General features: G+C 43.2%; 1 protein-coding gene across 3 annotated transcripts in view; it reads left to right on the plus strand.

The window, feature by feature from the left end:
* Window positions 1-2,324: 2,324 nt before the first annotated feature.
* Window positions 2,325-23,843, plus strand: part of SYN1 (synapsin I) — a 111,481-nt gene continuing 89,962 nt past the window's right edge. For 2 of the 3 annotated variants that reach the window (XM_006864219.1, XM_006864221.1), the window contains exons 1-5: window positions 2,325-2,830; window positions 15,478-15,535; window positions 15,639-15,730; window positions 16,591-16,747; window positions 16,919-17,008. In XM_006864219.1, coding sequence (XP_006864281.1) covers window positions 2,454-2,830; window positions 15,478-15,535; window positions 15,639-15,730; window positions 16,591-16,747; window positions 16,919-17,008 — 774 coding nt within the window. In that variant the 5' untranslated portion in view covers window positions 2,325-2,453. The remainder of the gene's footprint in view (window positions 2,831-15,477; window positions 15,536-15,638; window positions 15,731-16,590; window positions 16,748-16,918; window positions 17,009-23,843) is intronic. The other variant, XM_006864220.1, reaches the window with a different exon arrangement.

The raw sequence follows: 23,843 nt of genomic DNA on the forward strand, positions 1-23,843 counted from the left end.
CACCATGGTTCCAAAACAGCTTGTTTTCTTCAGTTACTGAGCCAAAAACTGGAGAGCATATATTTCAAAATGTTGGGGAAATATCTAAATTCATGGGGATTTCTCCTTCTGGGGAACACAGATTTGGAGTGCCAGAGAAGGCATATTGGAGGGAGGAGGAAGGAACAGCCAAACCAAAGACCTGGGGGTGGGGCTGGAGCTGGTTGAGATGGAGGTGGGGTATAGAGGATGGTTTGGGAAGTGTTGGACATAGGGACTGTGATAACCTAGGGGGAGAGGGATGGAATCTGAAGGTAGGAGGAGAGGGTGTCAGGTATTTCTTGGAAGACAATGACCAAAGGTGGTCCTTGAGGGGGGAGGGGGGCGCAGCACATGCAAAGGCGAAGGCACGATTTGAACCCAGACACTCTACTTCCAGACCCTGCACTATTTATTATGCCTTGTTTGAATGGGCCAATGATTTAACAGATGAACAAACGACTAAGTGGATGATTCATCTGAAAATCCTGCAGACAAAATAAACCCCAAATCTGCCTAATTTCCCTGTATCTTCTGTCACCTCATCTGGTCCACCATCTTTGCTTGCTATGACCCACAAGACTACACCTACTCTGCCCCCCTGCTAACAACCTCTCTGGCTTCATCTCTTGTCACAATCAATTTGTTCCAGTCACATGGCACTAACTGTTCGCTCTTCCTAGCACAACTGTATGAGTCATAAAGTAAATAGGAACTTTTAGAAATAAATTTAAACTCTCAATTTCTCTCATCTGTAAAATGGAAATTAAAGAACCTACTCCACAGGATTGTTGTGAGGGTTGAGTAAGGCTAAGGCAAGGCATGTAAACAGCTCAGCTCAGTGTTGGGTACAATCGTTTAATAAAGGGTTATTTTTAACGGATTTGTGTTCTCATTGTAGCTAGGGTCTTGTAGTAGTTGACAGTGTGGTTTAACTCACATCTGCCCTTTTGGCAAATACTATTTGGTGATGCTGAGGGTCAGTGGTTCATACCCACCATCTGCTAAGAGGGAGAAGGATGGGGTAGATTGCTCCTGTAAAGATTTAGTCTCAGAAACACTGTAGAGGATTGCTATGAGTCAGAATCAACTCTACAGTGGGTTTGGGTTTTGGAAAGCAACTTCATGACCAATCTGCCAAATGCATGTTGTAGGCTTGGTCTGCCTCAGTGAGACATTCTTGGTTGCAGGGGGAAGCAGCCGTGGGCATCAACAGCACTGGGCAGTTAGTTTGGCTAGTTCCAAGAGAGAAAGATGGGGACATATGGTCCAAATGTGCGTGGAAAGAGGGGGAGAGTGACACGCATCAGGACATGCTGCAGAGAATAGATCTGTGTTGTAGATGTAGATGTGACCATGACTTCTTCTGTGGCTGTGTTTTATCTGGGTTTGCAAGCACATCTGCGTTTCCCAGTGTCTGTGTGATGCCTCTGTGTTGTGCGTGTTCGTGCACGTGTGTATACATGCATGCCACATGTGTGTTACTCTGGGTGTGCGTGTCTGTGCATATACCTGTATCTCTGTGTTTTCTGTGCATGCCCCTGTATGTTTCCTTACATGTGTGTGGGTGTATGTACTTTTACGTGTGTGTTATTCCCCGTGTGCCTCCAGAGTCCCCTCCATCCATGGCAAGGGTGTGTACCCCGCCCAAGTGTCCACCTCCGCATGTCTGATGCTGTCTATGCCTCCCCTGCGCCTTTCTCTTTGCCTGGCTGAGCCTGTGAAGACGCGGGAGACTAATCCCGCGGGGCACTATGTATGTAAACCCACATATCATCTTGAGGAGGTTATTTCTCCACTTTTGCGTCTTAGATGTGCCTTCCACTCCCTCCCCCAAATGCTTCCTGCAGTGAATACCAACACTAGAAAGCGAGTATCTGCAGAGGGTTCTGCGTGACCAAGTTAGTGAGGACCAAAATGAGGCGGGGTGGGGGATCCGCCTGACTACCGGCAACGACCCTCTGTGATAAAACACCCACCCTGCCCCCACTCCTCAAATTGCGCATCCACAATCCGGGCGGGGGGGGGGGGGGAGGGAAACAGGATGCGGTGCCACGCGTGCGCATTGTCGCCTTCAGCACCGCGGACAGCGCCTTCGCCCCCGCCTGTCTGTGCGCTCCACCACGGCCCCAGCTTTGAAGGCGCACTGACGTCACTTACCATTTCTCCGCAAACTCCCCTTCTTGGCCGCCTTGGTCGCGTCCGAGCCGCCACCGACCCAGCAGGATTGCACCACGCGGCACTCGAGATAGGGAGGGACGGGCGCGACCAACCGCGCTGCGGCGGCGGCGACTCAGCGCTGCCTCAGTCTGCAGCAGGCAGCGGAGGAGTCGCATCGTGCCTGAGAGCGCAGCTGTGCTCCTGGGCCCCGCGCGGTCCGCCCCCGCGGCTCCTGGTCAGACTGCCCCCAGGACCCCCTGCCCAGCGCTGCAGCCATGAACTACCTGCGGCGCCGTCTGTCGGACAGCAACTTCATGGCCAATCTGCCAAATGGGTACATGACAGACCTGCAGCGCCCACAGCCGCCCCCGCCGCCGCCCGCTGCCCCCAGTCCCGGGGTCACGCCCGGTCCCGCGACCGCCACGGCTGAGAGGGCTTCCTCGGCCGCCCCTGTGGCTTCTCCAGCCGCCCCTAGCCCGGGGTCCTCAGGAGGCGGTGGCTTCTTCTCGTCGCTGTCCAACGCGGTCAAGCAGACCACGGCAGCCGCGGCCGCCACCTTCAGCGAGCAGGTGGGCGGTGGCTCTGGGAGCGCAGGCCGCGGGGGCGCCGCCGCCAGGGTGCTGCTGGTCATCGATGAGCCGCACACCGACTGGTAAGCCACTGCCGCGGATGTCTCCCCGCGGACGTGGGTCCCCAGATCGCCCCTCATCCAGCAATTGTCAAGCACCGCTTGTGTGCCCGGCTCCTGGCCCCCTTCCCCAAAGCCCCCTTCCCCCAAATATTACACGGGGCTCTTCCTGTGTGCCCCACCCTAGCCCCTCCCAAAGGTCTTCTTGATGGATACAGGCAGCAGTTATCCAGCGCTTGCTGTGTACCTCTTCGCTGATCTGTCTCCCCAATACCCCTCCCCAAAAGCTTTTGGCTTCAGTACATCCTGTGAGCATTTGAGAGCTTAATTGGTGTGCCCTCACACACACACACACACACACACACACACACACACACACACACACACCCTTGCCCCAGAGTCCTTGTCATCTAATAGATCTTGTGAGCATTTGAGTGCCTGAAGTGTGTTTCATCAAAGGAACCCCTTTGATTCATTAATTTTTTTTTTTAAAGTATATATTGAGAGCCTGATTATGTGCCCAGCCTCCCACAACCCTTGCCCTGTATCCAGTCTGTGCAATGTGGCTCACTTCCAAACCCATCCTCAAAGACCTTTTAAACTCTTCATTGAACACTGATTGAGTGACTGCTATGTATCTATTTCCAGAGTCTCACTAAAAGCTTTACCTTTAATGGATCCTGTGCCCCAACTCTACACTCCCTTTCCAAAGGCCCTTTCCTCCAACAGATCTAGAAAGATCTATGCCCCATCTCCAAGCCCATTTCCCAAATGAATCTTTTTCCTCCAATGAGTTCCATGAACAATTTTGAATCTTCTGTGTGTAACTTGAAAAGACCTTTGCCTACAGTGGATCTAGAAGGCATTTGCGAGTACCGAGTATCCTCTTTATCCCCTGTTCTCTAGCTCCTTCTTCAAAGACCTTTTCTCCAGTGGATCCATCTAGCATTTATCAACTGCCTTCCCTAAAGGCTCTTTCCTCCAATATATTCAGCAAGCATTTATTGAATGCCTGCTGTGCCTTTCCCCAATGCCTTTTCCTCCGAGTGAAGGAGGAACCTGCATGTACTGAACACCTTCTGTATGACCCAACCTTTAAGTCCTCTCCACAAAGGCCTTTGCCTCTCATTAATCCAATGATCAGCTATCTAGCACTTGTTGTGTGTCCCATTCCAATCCTTGTTTCCAAAGACTTTGTCATTTAATTTCTCCATAGAGTGTTTATGGAGCACCTGCTCTTCACCTTCTCCACAAAAGCCTTTCTCCTCTCCCACAGATGGAGAGTCAAGCTTACATAGATCAAGTTTCTGCATCCCCATTTCCCTTTCCCAAAGGACTTTTCCTACAATGGATCCAGTGAGCACTTACTAAGTGGTGATCAATCCCTACCCCCTCTCCCCAAAGGCCTTTTCTTTTAATGGATCCAGTGAATATTTATTCATTGTCTGCCATTCTAATCACATTTCCCCAAAGACATTTGTCTTCTATGGCTCCTGTGGGCATTTATGGAGTATGTCTTCTGTGTGTTCGATGTTCACACCTCCACACAGTCCTTTTCTGACATGCTCATTCAATGAGCATGTTATGTATTGTGATTACATGCCCCTTTATCACCCCTAGGAAAACCTGCCCCAATCATAAGGGCTCTCTCCAAGGTCAGAACCCAACACTCCCAGGAGACCTTACCCAACGACCTTTCCCTCTGTTCAAAGCCACTTATTCAGTCTACAGATATTTACTACATACTTTCTATGTGCATCAGAGTGTGGGAAGCATATAATAAGCTCTGGTAGCATAGTGGTTATGAATCGGGCTGATAATCTCACAGTCAGCAGTTCGAAACTACCAGCCATTCCACGGTAGAAGGATGAGGCTTTCTGCTCCTGTAAAGATTTGCAGCCTCGGAAACCCTGTGTGGGGTCATTGTGAGTCAGAACCGACTCCATGGTACTTAACAACAACAACAACATCAACTGTATACTAAGAGGAACCCTCCTACAGTTCCTCTTCCCCCTAATCTCAACCACCACCTGATTTCCCTATACCTTTTCCTCTATTCAACTTGATTTTTCAAGTCTCAATTATTGAGCACTTATTGTATACTAAAACCTCTCTTCTCCTTTCCTTCTTGTAGTTCTAATTTCCCCTTCAGCAGCCTCCATTTTGCCTTTCCATCCTGAAAGCTCATAATGTCCACCTACTGTTTTCTGGTTAGATCCCCTCCCTCATTTCTCCCCAACTTCTGTTATCCCCAGTTAATCCCAAAAACACTTATTAATCTCCTGCTTTGAAGAGCCCCTTGTTATTGTTGTTGTTATGTGCCATTGAGTCGATTTTGACTCACTTCAACCCTATATAGGTTTCAGAGAGCGGCTTGCGGATTTGAGTTGCCAACCCTACAGTTAGCAGGTCAGTGCTTATCCTACAGTGCCACAGCAGGGCTCTTGGGAGCCCCTGATGGCATAAATGGTTAACACTCTCAAGTACTAACTGAAAGGTTGGTCATTTGAATCAACCCAAAGGCTCCTCAAAAGAAAGGCCTAGAGATCGACTTCTGAAAAATCAGCCTATGGAACACAGTTCGACTGTGACACACATGGGGCCACCATGAGTCAGAACCGTGTCTACGGCAATTGGTATGCTGTTCAAAAAAATACATTCCGATTCCTGCTGTAGGCTTCTCCATCAATCGAGCAGGCATTTATTGAGTACCCGCTCCAATTTCTTCACCAACACCCACGCACACAGATGCCATTATCCTGGTTAAATTTGCTGCATTGAAGTCAGCAAACTCTAATGAGATTCCTGCTGTATATTGGTAACCATCTTGCTTTAGACTTCTCTTTCCACTCTCCCCTTCCAGGTAGGCTCTTTGCTGCTTTTAATACTTGTTTATCTTCTAAGTACTGGTAAGTCTCTATTTCTTTCCCATATCACAACTTCAGTGTTTTCTATTTTTGTCTTATAACCTATTCAACAAACATTTACTGGGCACCTGTTTTCAACAAACATTTACTGTTGACTTCAGTAAAGATCTTTTCTTTCTCCTTCCTTTATCCTATCTACAATCTTTGCTTCCAGTCTAGTAAATATTTATATGGTGCCTACTATATGTAGAGTCCTGGTGTGGTGCAGTGGGTTAATGCGCCAGACTGCAAAGTTGTTTGAACTGCAAGGTGGGTGGTTCAAGCTCACCAGCTTCTCCTCGGAAACCCTATACAAGGTCACTATGGGTCGGAACCAACTTGACGGCACTTAACAACAATCTGGTAGTGTAGTGGTTACGAATCAGGCTGCTAATCTCAAGGTCAGCAGTTCAAAACTACCAGCTGTTCCATGGGAGAAAGATGAGGCTTTCTGCTCCCATAAAGATTTACAGCCTCGGAAATCCTGTTCAGGGTCACTATGAGTTGGAACCGACTCCACAGTATTTAACAACAACAACATATGTTGGACAATGGTATTTAACAACAACAACATCCCGTTAAACAATGGAAAAGAACCTATGAACACTAGCCACTAGTGTAGCCAACAGAGACTTTTGCATCACCAACTAGCAGACATTCAGAACCATGAAAGCTTTAAGGATTTCAGTCTGGAGTAAAGAAAGTGTTGTACAAACTCTGTAACGGAGTGCAGGCCTAAATATAGCCTTTCCCACCAAATCTCACCATACTGATTCCTTCCCAATTGAGGCGGGGTGGCCGGGCTTTGATAGTCTTGCATCGGTCAGTCATTGGTTATTGGCTACCCCGAAAGGAGGCATAATCTTGGGTGAGGCATATTCCAGATCTCTGCAGAGGGCAATTTCCAGTTTGGGATACAACTGTAAGCCTTCAGAAACAGATATTCCTAGAAACTAGGGGACTAGGTATGAAGACATGAAGGAGAAGGTGAGGTTAGGCTTTGAGTGTGGCACACAGTCAGTCCACCACTTGTACTGCTCAGATCCACTTGCTTATTATAGTAAGTTCACCCCATCTGGGAACAGCATTTCCAGGATTCTTATTGCTCTTGTTTGCTAGGAAGAAATTGAAAAGAGCAAATTTAGTGGGACAAATTACAGCCTCTGCTGCTGTAGTTAATTTTAAAGCCATAAATATTTACTGTTTTGTTCCTCTACTACACATTCTAGATTCCTGTCATTCTCAGCTAGCACCTTTATTGATCTCAGTGACTAACCTGTTGGGTGATCATCCTTGAGAGGTCTGAGACCCTGGTCTTGGTGCCATTCTCCGGCTGTGGCTGCCGCATTAGTCTATTTACCATCAAAGTTGAGCAAGGAGTACCAAGAGATGCTAAATTGAACCGGTTGGGTGCCACACATATTCCTCCTTACTCTTACTGTGTAACAGTAGTTCTGCCTCCTCATGATGATCACTGTGCCAAGACAGTGACTCTTCTTTATGTCCCTTGCCATGAGAAATCTGGAGTGCCTAAACGTCAGCCATAGTTTATAGTTTAATAGGTTTCTTGCTGTGTCCTCTGGTAGCAGTGTTCCCCATTGGAGAACCAGAACCTCTAACGCTACAGAACCCTGAGGGAACAGGAAGCAAAAATTCCAAAACTGGATTACTGAGAATGATGGTAAGCCTCGCCACTCCTCTAACTGCTTAGTTCCAAGACACATGTATTCTACCTGTTAGGAACAAAGCACATACGATGGTCATTCATTGATTTAGGGTGTGCACTGTATTTTGGGAGATGATGCCTCATTCTTTCATGGTATCACCTCCAAAAATGGGGACTTAACTGTGGTTTCAACACGTTTTTTCCATCACTCTATCAGACCAACAGCTTCTGTTTGGTGTAATACGTGATGTGGTCAGTGGATTCCATGGTGGCGGACCCACTTTTGCACCTCATTTGGTCTGATTCAATACTATGTAGAATCCCATGCTCATGGAGCAAGCAATCTGTAAGGCCTTGGTCAGCGATGCCGGCTGAGGCCTGCAGTCAGAAAAGGCAAACCTATATATGGAGGAGTTCAGTCAAAATGAATCACTACTCTTTCTAGGGTGGACGTGGCCCAATGTATTCAGTTTGCCACCAAGTTGATCGCTTTGAGAGATGGTGCCATATTAGGGATTTAATGTTGGTCTCTGTTGCTGATTAGTTGGGAATTTGGCAGTGGTGCTGTTGGACGCACACATAGCCTCTATCTCTGATTCTATTGCCACGTCATCTACCCATCTGCTATCACTGGGGTGGCTGATTATAAAGGTTGTCTCACAGTATCTGACTGACTCATTCTGGTTGCTTAGTGCCACTCGCATGGTGGATACTGTCTGATGGTTATTAAAATGCAATAAAAAGATTTCCACTCCTCACTTTTTGCCTACTCCCATATGTTCACCACATTCCTGTATCCCAGACCTAATCTTCCAATATTTTTTTCTTCCAGGCCTATGACCAACTTGCCAAGCCATTCACCCCTGCTCATGAGTAAATATGTATTCTAATTTGGGCCACTTCTCTTTCCACACAAAGTGGATGATCAGGTATATAGCTCAAAGCTTTGCCCATTGGGAGCTCTGCCACTGTCTTTCAAGATCACTCCAAGTGGGGCTATAGTGCAATCAACATCAATTTTTGGCTTCCACCCACACATCAAGTCAATCCATTTGTGAACAAAGTTGGAGCTTTTTCCTCCTCCATCAGCTGGTTGTCAGGAATCCCCTTAGTGAGCTGAGAGAGTGGCACTAGAACAGTTGTGTAATATGTGGGTATCTGGGTATCATGAAGCTTGCTTGGTCCTGCTTGGGCAGCTGCACCTGTCCAACTTTATTACTTGCTGGGTCTGACAGGACCCACCTCATAATAGATAGTTTGGGATGCATAGTACTTGGTGCCTTATGGTCAAGCATTCTATCTCTAGTAGGGACAGAGATTTGGTTCTCAAAAGACGAACTTCAGGGCCTCCCTCTTGGGCTGCTCATAAGCTCCACACTGCATCATTTCCACTACTAACACCTCCAATATCATAGGATCTATCAGATCATGTGACCTAAGTGGCAAGGATACTTGCACCTGAGCCTGAACCTGCTGCAGAACGTGTTTCCGCTCTGGCACCCATTCAGTTGGTAGCTTTGCATGTCACCTGATATATGGGTCAAAACAGTATTTCCGGGTGTGGAATATGCTGCCTCCAGAACCTGAGGAGGCTTACATATCTTGTGCTTTTTTTCTTCATGGTGGAAGGTGCGAGATGCAATAATCTGCCCTATTGTTTGGAGGAGCTATCCTGGCATGCCCTAGGCCACTGGGTTCCTAAATTATTTTTTAATGTAGCAGGTCCCTGTGTTTTACTAAGGTAATGTGTTTTACTAAAACAACAATCGGTTGCTCGTCTTGCTCAATCAGCATGATATGATCAATATAGTGACCCAATGTAATATTCTGTGGGATGTCCAGTTGTTCTAGGTCCTTTTGGACTATATTGTGACACAGGCAGGACCAGACTTAATATAGCCCTGTGGCAAGGACCATCAAAGAATATTGTTGTCAGTTCCAGGTGAGTGTGGATGGTTCTGATCATCTTTTGTAATCAGAATAGAAAAGAATGCATTCACCAAATTAGTGGCCACGTGACCATGTACCTGAGATTTTGTTAATCTGCTCTATAAATAATAGCATGCCCAGAACTGCAGCTAAAATCAGGAGGAGTGCTACTTAATTGAACCAGTCTACTCAGAGGCTAAGATCTGGTAGCGTAGAGGTTACAAATCGGGCTGCGAACCACAAGGTCAGCAGTTTGAAACTACCAGCTGCTCCACGGGAAAAAGTTGAGGATTTCTACTCCCGTAATTATTTACAGCCTCGGAAACCCTGTCCAGGGTCGCTATGGGTCGGAACCGACTCGACGGTACATAACAACGACAACAACTCAGAGGCTAAACTGCAGTTAGTTCAATGGACACATAATGGGACCAATACCACTGCACCCTCCAGATCTTTCAAAGTAGCACTAACTTTCACCATCGCCCTTGTTGTTGTTGTTGTTGTTGTTGTTGTTGTTAAGTGCCGTAGAGTCAGTTCCAACTCATAGTGACCCTATATAGGGTTTCTGAGGAATGGCTGGTGAGTTTGAACAGCCGACCTTGTGGTCCAGTGCTTATCACCATCATCCTTACGATACAATATTATTTTTTATTTACTGTTTTTATTGGGAGGGGCAGGCAGTTTCAGAGGCTTTCATTAGGTCTTCTCCACTATAGTAGAACTAAAAGGTCTGACAGTTACAAATTATGTCCATTTCAATCATGCATTTGTAAACTGGGGAAATAACAGGGTTGCTATGAGTTGGAACTGATTCCACGGCATTTAACAACAACAGCATGGACCCAGTGGGCCCACTGTGAGCAAGATCTGGCTAGGCCTTCATTTATTACATTACTCAACAATTATCAATGTTTCTCAACATTGCTGGTGCCACTCTTAGCAGCATATCCATTATTGCTTTGTTACATTGTATATACTCTGAGACCTCCCATAGAGCAAAGTCAGTTGGTGGGCTTTCCAGATTTCAGTAGTATATCTGCTCTAGCATATCTATTTCTCTGAGTCCCTTTATCTTTTCCTCCACATTCTGTCATGGAAATTTTGGCATTTCTGCTTCATAGGTTGTTGTTGTTGTTGTTAAGTGCCGTCCATCAGTTCTGATTCATAGCGACCCAGTATAGGCTATTGTCTTTTCCAAGCTTTAAAGAATCACCCTTCCAGCATGTTAGCATCAGCTGTTAGCATCCTTGCCAAGGTTTTAAATTCTGTATCCTGGAAGAGTGCTCCGACTATATGTTCTACCCCTTGTCCTCAGGATTTAGGCCCCTGCATTCTCTCCCAGATCCTGCCAATACATATTAGCCGATTCTTCAGTTTCTTCTACATGTGATTCTTCTTGCTTCGCAAGCCTAGAACCTCTCCAGTTAGGTGAGCTAGGATTTGACTCCAGGTTCCAGGAGAGAAGGTTGGGATATATTCTGACAAGCATCATTTTACACGACACCTGCTTCATTTGAGGCCTCTGCATTATCTTCAAGCACAGGAAAGTTCTCTATTCTAACAAGGGAGAGTGGGATACTTCTGGGCTCGGGTAAATCGGTAAATTCAAGATTTTAAACTGCATCTGCCCAGATAGCCCTATCCCAAATCTCAGGGTCCCATTCCTTCCTGAGCATGGCATAGGAGATCTGCTAGGGTTGGTAACTGAAGCACTTATTAAGTGTTGAGCCTGGTCCTCCTTTCTCTCTATCCTTTATCTGCAGGAGATCAGGGTTTCCTTAAATGCAGTGCAAGGAGGCCCCCTGGTTTTCACATTTTGTCTTGAATTGATGATTATTTACCCTGAGTAGGTCATATCATTCTTCAGCTAATCGAAGGCACTTAACCAACTAAAGTCTGGTTACTATTTCTCTGATAACTCTTCGAGTGCCAGTGATATTTTATTCCTTAACACTGGTATCCCATTACCATCCACTAGTAGTTAAAGGTAAGGAGCTCTGGTAGCGTAGTGGTTACGAATTGGGCTGTGAACCGTTAAGGTCAGCAGTTGGAAACTACCAGCTGTTCCATGGGAGAAAGATGAGGCTTTCTGCTCCCGTAAAGAGTTACATCCTCAGAAACCCTGTACAGGGTCGCTATGAGTCGGAACCGACTCCACGGTATATAACAACAACATTAGTTAAAGGTACTACTGCTGCAGAACCCCAGGGGCCTGTGTTGTGATTCTTCTACTTGGGCTTCTCCATTTTTTCCTACTACTGACACCTCCAGTATCATAAGATCTACCGGGTCATATGGCCCAAGTGGCAGGGCTGCTGTGTCCCAGGCTGGAACTGCTACAGAACCTGATGCATTGCTACAGCACGCCGGGCTATCTGTGTTCCACCTCCCACCAGTAATAGAACCTCATCACCCGCCAGTTGGCTACTGGGTGATCCCACTCAAGAATTGCATTATTGTTGCTAAATGCCGTTGAGTGATTCTGACCCACAGCGACCCTGTATAGGGTTTCCTAGGAGCAGCTGGTGAGCTTGCAGTTCAAACGGCTTTGCAGTCTGACGCATTAACCCACAGCGCCACATCTGCTTTATAGTTTCACATCTCTTGCTCACTGTTTTGGCTTGGGTTCCCTGGAACCATTTTGAGGAAGAGATTTACATGCAGAAAGCATATTTGGGGATTATCTTTTGGATCAGCTTTTACAAGAAGGGTAGAATTGGGTCAAGGAAGAAGCTAAGGTTGCATCTGGAAATTTGAGGGTCCTTCAGAGTCAGCCCATATTGAGGCAGAAAAACTGGTCTTTGTATTCCCTCATAGTATGACTATTGGCTATGGGGTCACTAAGAGTCAGAAATGACTCAATGGCACTTAACGACAACAACAACCTTCAGAAAGTAAGTGTGGCCTTGACCAAAGCAATTCCTTGTGACAGAGGTCTAGTCCCAGTGGGGACAAAGCTATGAGCTGCTGACAGCTGATATTCCCAGCAGCTGAAGGTGATGGATGCTTTGGTCCTAAATAGGAGACCACGAGTATCCCCTATACTTGTGGTCAAAAAGTTTGAAGAAAAGTGATATACTCTGGAATCATCATTTTATAGATGATTTATAGGTGTGGGTTTGAAATTCTATTTCACACTTGTGAGGGGACAGTGTCAGTAATGGTGTGTGTGAGAGAGAGCACAACAGAATGACTAGCTGTATCTGACACCTTTTGTGTGTCTGTGATGTCACGAAGGCTCATTTGTGCTTTGTGTATGTGTCCATGCCAGTGACCCTAGTAATGTCTCCTTCCCTCACACACCTTCCATGAGAAACCCGATTGGGCCTGAGGCTCTGTGGAGAGGCCGGTTAAGAAGAAATCCTGGACTCTGGGAGGAAGCCCCCGGAAGAGCTCAGCTGAGACAGTGACATAGCAGTTTATGATGTGTCTGCCGCTGCTCCTCCTCCTCCTTTCCCCTCCTCTGGTGTTCCCTCAGGCTCAGCTGCATTCCCTCCCCCACCCCAGAAGTGCAGGCTACAGCTTCTTTAGAAATATCTCAATCTGTACCCCTCAATCGGCTTCTCCTTTTCTGATACCATTGGTAACCCACGGCTGTTTGTGTTTCTCACAGTACACAACTAAATGAGGAGAATGTGTTCCCCCTTGAAAAAGACCCAGAGAACAGAGAGATCTTTCAGGCCACAAAAGCGGACTAGGGCACTGAGACATTTACAGGCACTGAAATACACACAGATACAGCCACATTCCTTCATAGAGATGTATTTTACAAGTTCTTTGGCATGAAAAACCTTGCAAGTTCAAAGTATGTTACAATGGTTTTCAACATTTACAATAGCAAACTAGCAGACCGTATTTTGGAAAATGTCTGCTGTCTGTGGTTTAAGGAAGTATTTTACAGTTTGCAGTATCCCTTGACATAGCTTCATGTGAAAATGAAAACAAGTCTCCAAGAGCCAAAATAAATATGACCTTGAACATATCCAACCTAAATTTAGAGAACATCTCAAGAAAGATTTGATGCATTAGGTAACTAATGACTGGGAGACCAGAATGGTTATGGGATGACATCAAGCACATGATACAGGAGGAAAGCAAAAGGCCATTAAGAAGACAGGAAAAACAAAAAAGACAAAAATGGATGTCAGAAGACACTCTGAAACGTGCTTTCCAGCACAGAGATGCTAAAGTGGATGGAAGAAAGCTGAATAGAAAATGTCAAAGGGCAGCCTGAGAAGACAAATATAATGAAATGTGTAAAGACCTGGAGTTAGAAAACTGAAAAGTGAAGAACAGGCTCAGTATTTCTCAAGCTGAAAGAACTGAAGAAAAAAATCCCTCAAGCTTCAACTTGCAGTAATGAAGGACTCCATGGGCAAAATAGTGAATGATGCAGTAAGCATTTAAAAAAAGATGGAAGGTATACACAGAGTCATTGTACCAAAAAGAAATGCTCAATGTTCAACCATTTCAAGAGATAGTATATGATCAAGAAGCAATGAAACTGAAATAAGAAATCCAGGGTGCACTGAAGGCATTGGCAAAGCACAAGGATCCAGGAATTAATGGAATACAAATTGAAATCTTTCAACAAATTGGTGTAGCACTGGAGGTGTTCACTCATCTCTGCCAAGAAATTTGGAAGACAGCTACCTGGCCAACTAATTGGAAGAGATCCATATTTATGCCCATTCCAAAGAGAGGTGACTCAAAGGAATGCGGAAATCATCTAACAATATCGTTAATATCACATGTAAGTACAATTTTGCTGAAGATCATTAAAGAATGACTGCAACAGATTAACAGGGAACTGCCAAAAACTCAAGCTGGATTCAGAAGAGGACATGGAACAAGGGACAGAATTGCTGACATCAGGTAGATCTTAGCTGAAAAAAGAGAATACTAGTGCTTTATTGACTATGCAAAGGTTTTCAACTGTGTGGATCATGACGAGCTATAGATAGAATTGCAAAGAATGGGTATTCCAGAACACTTGATTGTGCTCATGAAGAACCTGTACTGTACACAGACCAAGAGGCAGTCATTAGAACAGCACAAGGGGATACTGAATGGTTTAAAATTAGGAAAGGTATGCACCAGGGCTATAATCTGTCACCATACTTATTCAATCTTTATGCTGAGCAAATAATCTGAGACTCTGGATTATATGAAGAAGAACGTGGCATCCAGATTAGAGGAAGACTCATTGACAACCTGCAATATGCAGATGATAAACAAGCTTGCATGCTGAAAGCGAAGAGGACTTAAAATACTTACTGATGAAGATCAAAGACCACAGTCTTCGGTATGAGTTGTACCTCAATGTGAAGAAGACAAAAATCCTTACTACTGAACCAATAAATAACATCATGATAAAGGAGAAAAGGGTGAAGTTGTCAAAGACTTCATTTTGATTGGATCTACAATCAACACTCATGGAAGCAGCAGTCAAGAAATCAAACGATGTATTGCACTAGACAAATCTGCTGCACAAGACCTCTTTAAAATGTTCAAGAGCAATGATACCAATTTGAAGACCCAAGCCTGACCCAAGCTACAATATTTTCAATAGGCGCAAATGCATGTGAAAGTTGGACAATGAATAAGGAAGACTGTAGAAGAATTGATGCATCTGAGTTATGGTGTTGGAGAAGAATAGTAAAAGTACCATGGACTGCTAGAAGAATACATAAATCTGTGTTGAAGAAGTACAGCCAGAATACACCTTAGAAGCCCAGGATGACGAGATGTCAAACATATTATGAGGAAGGATCTGGACCTGTCTCTGGAGAAGGCTATTATGCTTGCTAAAGTGGAGGGTCAGTGAAAAAATGGATTGGCACAGTAGCAGCAACAATGGACTCAAGTGTAACAACAATTGTGAGGATGGCACAGGACTGGGCAGTGTTTCATTCTGTTGTGCGTAGGGTTGCTATGAGTTGGAGCTGAATTGACAGCACCTAACAACAAAAACAATGTGAATTACCACTGACTTTATTGTTCGCACAGCACTCTTTATTTTTCAAAGTATTTCAACAATTATAAAGCACTTTATAGTTTCCATAGTGGCACTGAGGGGTGAACATGGCGAATCAAGCGATCTGCTTGGGTTTTGTCTTCCTTCGTGGGATTGGAGTATTGACAGATGTGTTCTGCTTTCACTTCTCTAGGGCAAAATACTTCAAAGGAAAAAAGATCCATGGAGAAATTGACATTAAAGTAGAACAGGTGAGTTGGGGCAGGTGAACCTGGGCATCAGCTATCCAGACTGCAAACTGTTTACGAATTTTTGTGTGATGTGAGTGAGTCATTGATTTTCTCCCCGGCTCAGGCTGAATTCTCTGATCTGAACCTTGTGGCTCATGCCAATGGTGGATTCTCTGTGGACATGGAAGTTCTTCGGAATGGGGTGAAGGTCATGCGGTGAGTATAAAAAGGGTACCTTGGTATTATGGGCAAAGTATCAGGTCCATTTTCAGGTCCATTAATGCTGAGGGAGGCTCCTCACTCATCCATCTGTGAGCAAGAACTTAGGCACAGAATGTAGGGAGATGGCTTTCCCCCCCCCCTCGAAGAAAAGCCAAGGATCCAAGCAGACCACAAGCCCAAATTTTCATTTATCAATTTAACAAACATTTATTGAACATTTACTGCATGTTGCTGCCAGCATTTTCCATTTAACAAATGTTTGTTGAGCACCTACTGTGTGCAAGGAGCAATTCTAGGTGCTAAGAACCTAGCAATGGACAAAACAGACAAAAAAATAAATAGTATAAAAATGCTAAGAAAAAATAACAGTAAAGAGATGCATGGATTGTTGGATGGTGGTGGAGTTTTCAATTTGGATAGGATAGTCCAATAGTGTGGGAAATATTAAAGACTTGAAGGAGGTGAAGGAGTGATCCATGCGGATAGTTAGGAAGAAAATGTTTCAGGCAGAAGGAACAGCCTGTGTTAGAGACTCTGAGACTGAAATTTATTCTGGGTGGTACACTTTGAGGGCAGGCAGTAGTAGTCTGAGGGATTGTGAGTAGAAACCGTTAAAACTTATGTTGATAAAGAGAGGAGCAGGTAGGAAAGGCTTAAGGGGATCACAGATGGGGAAAAGATAGAAAGGGGTCTAGAAGCAGAGGAAAGAGTTTGTGAATCTGTGTGAAGGAAATAAACCATTTTGCAATTTCTGGAGACTGTGGAGAGTCAGAAACTTGGTCTCTGTTCCAAGAGCAGTTGAGAACTTCTGGGGGGGGGGGGGGACCCTCAACACCTCTACCTCTGCCACCCAGGTCTCTGAAGCCGGACTTTGTACTGATCCGCCAGCATGCCTTCAGCATGGCAAGGAATGGAGACTACCGCAGTTTGGTCATTGGGCTACAATATGCTGGAATCCCCAGTGTTAACTCTTTACATTCCGTCTACAACTTCTGTGACAAGCCCTGGGTGGTAAGTAATGTGGAGGGTACTATTGGCAGAGGGCATGTCTCATGTATGCATGTGAGAATCTAAAACCACTGAGATTTTTGAGAATGGAGGAAGTTTAGAAACTAGAAGTCCCATCTTGGAGACTTCCTCCAGGTAAAGGACCTGCTGACTCCTTTCTCCTGGCTCTTATAGTTTGCCCAGATGGTCCGACTGCACAAGAAACTGGGGACAGAGGAATTCCCCCTAATCGATCAGACCTTCTACCCCAATCATAAAGAAATGGTAAGTCTGGGGAAAGTCAAGTGGGCAAGAGGGAAAGTGTCATAACTACTGTAGTGATATTGACCAGAGCGTACAGCCAGTTATGGTGAACACATGAAAAGGTATGACACTGCTTTGTGATAGGTTTTATCAATACCATGAATTTACTAATGGTCACAAATGCACATACCAGGCTGTCTGCTTGCTGGCTCCCTTGAACTTTTAGTCCTAGAATGAGGTTTTCTCTGATGGGCACAGAGTTTTCCTTCCTCGATGCATCCAATGCCAAACTACTTGCTTGGTAGTTAAAAAAAAAAAAAAAAAAAAAAAAAGTCAAACAGTCCATTCTTTTCTTTTCCTGCAGTTCTTTCCTGTTCTCTCAGGAGTTCTGCACAAAGGCTTAAAATATAGCCTGCCCCTTCTGGAAAATTCCTAACTTCTCTTTTAGCAGATCCAATCGAGTATAGGCTGAAAATATGCTTACAAGCTATCTATAATCAATAACCATTTCTATCACACATGTGCATATGGCCTTGGGCCTGCGACTGACAGGGTAGATCAGGTAGGCGCCGACTCCCTATCAGCCATCTTGTTTTTCTGGCCTGGCTTTTGCACAAAGTGATTCCAGTAGCTGCTTAACAATTTCTTATATTCCTTTTAACCATTACAGTTAACAAACCACCAAAGTAACCTACGAATCAAAGGTTTCACTACCCATGGCGCTTCATTGTTTCTCTTACAAAACCACATGCTATCATGAGTCTGGAGCCATTGCAATGAATGCCACCAAACTGTAAAAAAACAAAACAAAACAAAACATGCCACCAGCTTGGTTTGAGAATTCATTGTAATGGCCACATAGAACTCAGATCATACTCAGTTATGGGGCTTATTAAGGAAGTTAAAATACTGATGAAGATCAAAGAGCACAGCCTTCAGTATGGATTGCACTTCAATGTAAAGAAAACAAAGATCCTCACAACTTGACCAGTAAATAACATCATGATAAATGGAGAAAAGATTGAAGGTATCAAAGACTTCATTTTTCATGGATCCACAATCAACACTCATGGAAGCAGTAGTTAAGAAATCAAATGATGTATTGCACTAGGCAAATCTGTTGCACAAGACCTCTTTAAAATGTTCAAGAACAAAGATTTCAGTTTGGGGACTAAGGTGTTCTGGACCCAAGCCATGGTAATTTCATTTGCCTCATATGCATGTGAAAGTTGAACAATAAATAAGGAAGACAGCAAAACAATCACTGCATTTGAATTGTGGTGTTGAGAAGACTATTAAAAAGTACCATGGACTGCCAGAAGAACAAACAAATATATGTTGGAAGAAGTACAGTCTAATGCTCCTTGAACTCCAAGATGGCGAGACTTTGTCTCTCATACTTGGGACATGTTATCAGGAGAGACCAGTCCCTGGAGAAGGACATCATGCTTAGTAAAGTGGAGGGTCAGTGAAAAAAGAGGAAGACCCCCAAGGAGATGGATTGACACAGAGGTAGCAGCAGTGGGCTCAGACTTAACAATTGTGAGGATGGTGCAGGACCGGATTCCCTTCTGCTGTGCATTGGAACTGACTAGATGGCACCTAACAACAACAACAAAGGGAAGTTCACAGGTTGCAATTCAGGGTCAGAAATGTTCAGAACACAGTTCTTCTAGTCAGGACAGCCTTTTCTCAACCCTGTCCTCTTCCTGGGCAGTGTTAACAAGCTCTTTGGGGCACACCACTCTACCATAAGCCTCAGCATGAAGGCACTCTGCTTTTGCTCCCAGGGTTAGCAAACCTAGCTCCTTCAATGAAGTGCCTGGACACACCCCACTCTGCAAGCAAGCATCCTGCCTAAAGCAACTCAGCTTTACTTATTCCACTGACTAGGAAGCCCGCAGCTCTGTTTAGTGCTATCTTAGTTGTGCTGCTCCCCCTCCTCTGCCACCCCTCCAATGTCACAGCTCTCTGTCCCTGGGCTGAAGAGATACAAAGTGCGGTGATCTCATGATCTAAAAGACACCCTCCACCCTGAACTCTTCTTTGTTAGCAGTGAGATTACCCCTGCCTGCCTCTCTGATGGTTCATTTTATACCCATGTTAGAGTTCCAGGTTTTTACAATCACACTGACCTCTGTTAACAATCATTCACAACAGAGTCATATCATTCTATCAGTATCTTCTCCCACGTTCTTTTAGCCAGACCCATTAGGAAAAGAGTTGTTTGGTGGGAGTTACAAAGACTAAGGCTAGATGAGACATACTAAATAATTCACTACAACACAATTACAATGACTAGAAAATTAAACGATTAGTACAAACATTGTAAAATATTGCTACAGATACAACAAATTATTACCATTATTACATATTAGAATTACTAACAGCATTGGTAGTGCAGTGGTTAAATTCTCAGCTGCTAACTGATAGTCTAGTGGTTCAAACTCAACCAGCTGCTCCACAGGAGACGCATGTGGCAGCCTCCTTCTATAAAAATTATAGCCTTGAAAACTCTATGGTGCAGTTCTTTTCTGTCTTGAAGGGTTGCTATGAGTCAGAATTGACTTGATGACAATGGGCTTTGGGTTTTGGATATGTTTTTAATTATAGTTACTGGTGAAAACAATGATTAATGTGATAAGATTCTAACTGATACTATAAATAAATACAAATATTAGGTAATGATTACTAATAGAAATTATGAGTACCACAGTTGTGAATCAGATTTTAGTTGCAAATAGAAGTTATACCACCATTACTAGTAAATGTCATCACATATTTACAAATGTTACAAATTTTTACCAGTATATTTACTTATATTAATAATTTAAGTAAATATAATTTTAACTGGTAAAAATTTGTAACATTATTTGTAAAAATTGTCAGGAGGGTCCAGTCGCTGGAGAAGGCTATCATGTTTGGTAAGGTGGAGGGTCAGAAAAGAAGAGGAAGACCCCCAACGAGATGGATTGGCAAAGTGGCAGCATCAATGAACTCAAACATGGCAACAGTAGTGAGGTTGGCCCAGGACCGGGCAGTGTTTCGTTCTGCTGTGCATAAGATCACTATGAGTTGGTACTGACTCGATGGCACCTAACAACAACAATATTAATAATTACCAGTTTTATTAATTACATTACAACTAAATATCAAGATCGACCCAACGTTACCAACTTGATTACATAAACATTGCTACAAATATTACACACTTTTACCAGTATCATTAGTTATGGTCACTGACAGAAGGTAAGAGTGTGTTATGAATTAACCTTATTTACTAATAAAGATTGATTCATTAGTTCTAGTGATCCATCTGATATCAGCAATGATATCCCTTGTTCCACATCCTCTTGTGAATCCAGCTTGACTTTCTGGCAGTTCTCTGCTGATGTACTGTAGCAGCTGTTTTTGAATGATCTTTAGCAAAATTTTACTTGCATGTGATATTAACGACATTGTTCAATTATTTCTGCATTCCATTGGGTCAACTCTCTTTGGAATGGACACAGGCATGGATATCTTACAATCAGTTGGCTAGGTCTTTCAAATTTCTTGGCATAGGGCCTCCAGTACTGCATCAGTTTGTCGAAAGACTTCAATTTGCATTCCTTCAGTTCCTAGAGTCTTGCTCTTTGTCAATGTCTTCAGAGCACCTTTGATTTCTTCCTTTAGTACCTTTGGCTCTTGATCATATGCTGCCTCTTGAAATGGTTGAACATCAATCATTTCTTTTGGTTCAGTGACTGTGTGTATTCCTTTCATCTTCTTTTGATGCTTTCTGCATCATTCTATATTTTCCTCATAGAATCCTTCAATATTTCAAGTTGAGGCTTGAATTTTTCTTCAATTCTTTCAGCTTAAGAAATGCTGAGTGTGCTCTTCCCTTTTTGTTTTCTAACGCCAGATCTTTACACATTTCATTATAATACTTGATTTTGTCTTCTTGAGTTTCCTGTTGAAATTTTCTGTTCGGCTCTTTTATTTCCTCATTTCTTCCATTTACTTTAGCATCTCTGCTGGAGAGCAAGTTTCATAGTCTCTTCTGGCATCCATTTTGGTCTTTTCTTTCTTGTTTTCTTAATGACCTTTGGCTTTCTTCCTGTACAATGTTCTTTATATCATCCCACAAATCTTCTGGTCTTTGGTTGGTCATAAAAGTCTAATAGGTCAAGTATGTTCTTGAGATGGTCTCTAAAATCAGATGGAATATGTTCAAGATCATATATTGGCTCTAGTGAAATTTGTTTTCATTTTTCTCAGCTTCAGCTTGAACTTTCATATGAGCAGTTGATGGTCTGTTTTACAGTCTGCCCCTGGCCTTGTTTTGCCTGATAATATTGACCTTTCCCAGTGTCTCTTCTCACTGATGTACTCAATTTGACTTCTGTGTATTCCATCTAGTGAGGTACAGGTCATCTTTCATGTTGTTTAAAAAAGGTATTTGCAATGAATGTGATTGGTCTTGCAAATTTCTATTAAGTGATCTCCAGCATAATTTCTATCACCAAGACCATATTTTCCAACTACTGATCCTTCCTCTTTGTTTCCAACCTTCACATTCCAATCACCAGTAATTATCAGTACATCATGATTGCATGTTTGATCAATTTCACACTGAAGAAGTTGGGAGAATTTCAATTTCATCATCACTGTCTTTGTTGAACAATAGTGGTATTAAGTGGTCTTTCTTGTTTGTTGTTGTTATGTGTCATCGAGTCGATTCCTACCCATAGCGACCTTGTATAGGGTTTCCAAGGAGCAGCTGGTGAGCTTGAACCACTGACTTTGCAGTTCAAATGGTTTTGCAGTCTGGTGCATTAACCCACAGCACCACACCAGGACTCCGATCTTCCTTGTAAGCATATGGATATTATCCGATCATAGACAGCATTGCACTTCAAGATATAGGTCTTAAAATGTTCTTTTTGATGATGAATATGATGCCATTCCTATTCAATTTGTCATTCCCAGCAAAGTCAAACTATATGATTGTCAAATTCAAAATGACCAATCCCAGTACATTTCAGTACAGTGTAATCCATATTCATCCATGTTATAAGAGGTTTCAAGAATTTATCATTATTCTTTACAGCTGCATAGCATTCCATTGTATGTATGAACCATGTTTTGTTTATCTGTTCATCTGTTCATGGACACTTAGGTTGTTTCCATCTTTTTGCTATTGTGAATAGTACTGCAATGAACATAGTGTGCACTGTTTGTGTTACTTCTATTAGGTGTCTAGGACATATAGGAATGAGATTGCTGTATCATAAAGTAGTTCTATTTCTAGGTTTATGGGGAAATGCCATATTTTCCATAGTAGTGGGACCATTTTATATCCCCACCAGCAGTGATTAAGGTTCTAATCTCCTTACATCCTTGCCAGCATTTATTGTTTTCTATTTGTTTCTTTCTTTTTTTTTTAATCAGTGCCATTTTCACAGGGATAAGATGAATTCTTATTATCGTTTTAATTTTTTCTCATCAATGGCTAATTATCACGAATATCTTTTCATGTGTTTGTAGGCCACTTCAATGTCCTCTTTGGTGAAGTTCATGTCCTTTGCCCATTTTTAAATTGGGTTGTTTGCCTTTTTGTTGTGTTCTATATATTTTAGATATTGGAACCTAACATTTCTGAAAAACTGTTTCCAGTCTGTTGTTGTTATAAGGTGCCATCAAGTCAGTTTTGATTCACAGAGACCCTATGCAGAACAGAACAAAACACTACCCTGTCCTACATCATCCTCACAATCATTGCTCTGTTTGGTCCCATTTGTTGCAGCCACTGTATCAATTCATCTCATTGAGGCTCTTCCTCTTTTCACTGACCCTCTATTTTATCAAGATTGATACCTTTTCCAAAGGACTGTTCCTTACTGATAGGCATCTAAAATACATGAGATAAAAATCTCATCATCCTGGCTTCTTAGGAGCATTCTGTCTGTACTTTTTCCAAAACAGATATGTTTATTCTTCTGGAAGTCCATGGTATATTCGATATTCTTCACCAACACCATAATTCAAATGTATCAGTTTTTCTTTGTTCTTCCTTATTCACTGTCCAGCCTTTGCATGCATGTGAGCTGATTGAAAATACAATGGCTTGGATCAGGCATACCTAGTCCTCAAAGTGACATCTTTGCTCTTTAACATTTTAAAGAGGTCTTTTGCAGCAGATTTGCATCATTACATTATTTGATTTCTTGACTTGCTGCTACCATGGACATTGATTGTGGATCTACAGTCATTAGTGTCTAATGCATTAAATCTGTTCTTGAAATGGTCTCTAAATTCAGGTGGGATATACTCAAGGTCGTATTTTGGCTCTCATGGACTTGTTTTAGTTTTTTTCAGCTTCCCCTGAAGTTGCATATGACCAATTAGTGATTTGTTCCATAGCTGGCCCCTGGCCTTGTTTTGGCAGATTTTATTGAGATCTTCCACATCTGGTGATGTCCTTGTATATAGTTGTTTTAGAAAGATATTTGTTGTTTTAGAAAGGTATTTGCAAGGAATAAGTTGTTGGTATTGCAAATTCTGTTATGTTCTATCATCTCCAGTATTGTTTCTATTTCTAAGGCCATATTTTCCAATAACTGATCCTTCCTGTTTGTTTCCAACTTTCACATTCCAATCACCAGTAATTATCAGCGCATCTTGATTGAATGTTTCATTAATTTCAAATGGAAAAAGTTGGTATAAGTCTTCAATTTCATTATTACTGACTTTATTGGTTGGTGGTTACGAATCGGGCTGTGAACCTCAAGGTCAGCAGTTCGAAACTACCAGTGGTTCCGCGGGAGAAAGATGAGGCGTTCTGCTCCCGTAAAGATTTACAGCCTCGGAA

Source organism: Chrysochloris asiatica, unplaced genomic scaffold (genome assembly GCF_000296735.1).
Source record: "Chrysochloris asiatica unplaced genomic scaffold, ChrAsi1.0 scaffold00062, whole genome shotgun sequence".
Taxonomy (NCBI): Eukaryota; Metazoa; Chordata; class Mammalia; order Afrosoricida; family Chrysochloridae; genus Chrysochloris; species Chrysochloris asiatica.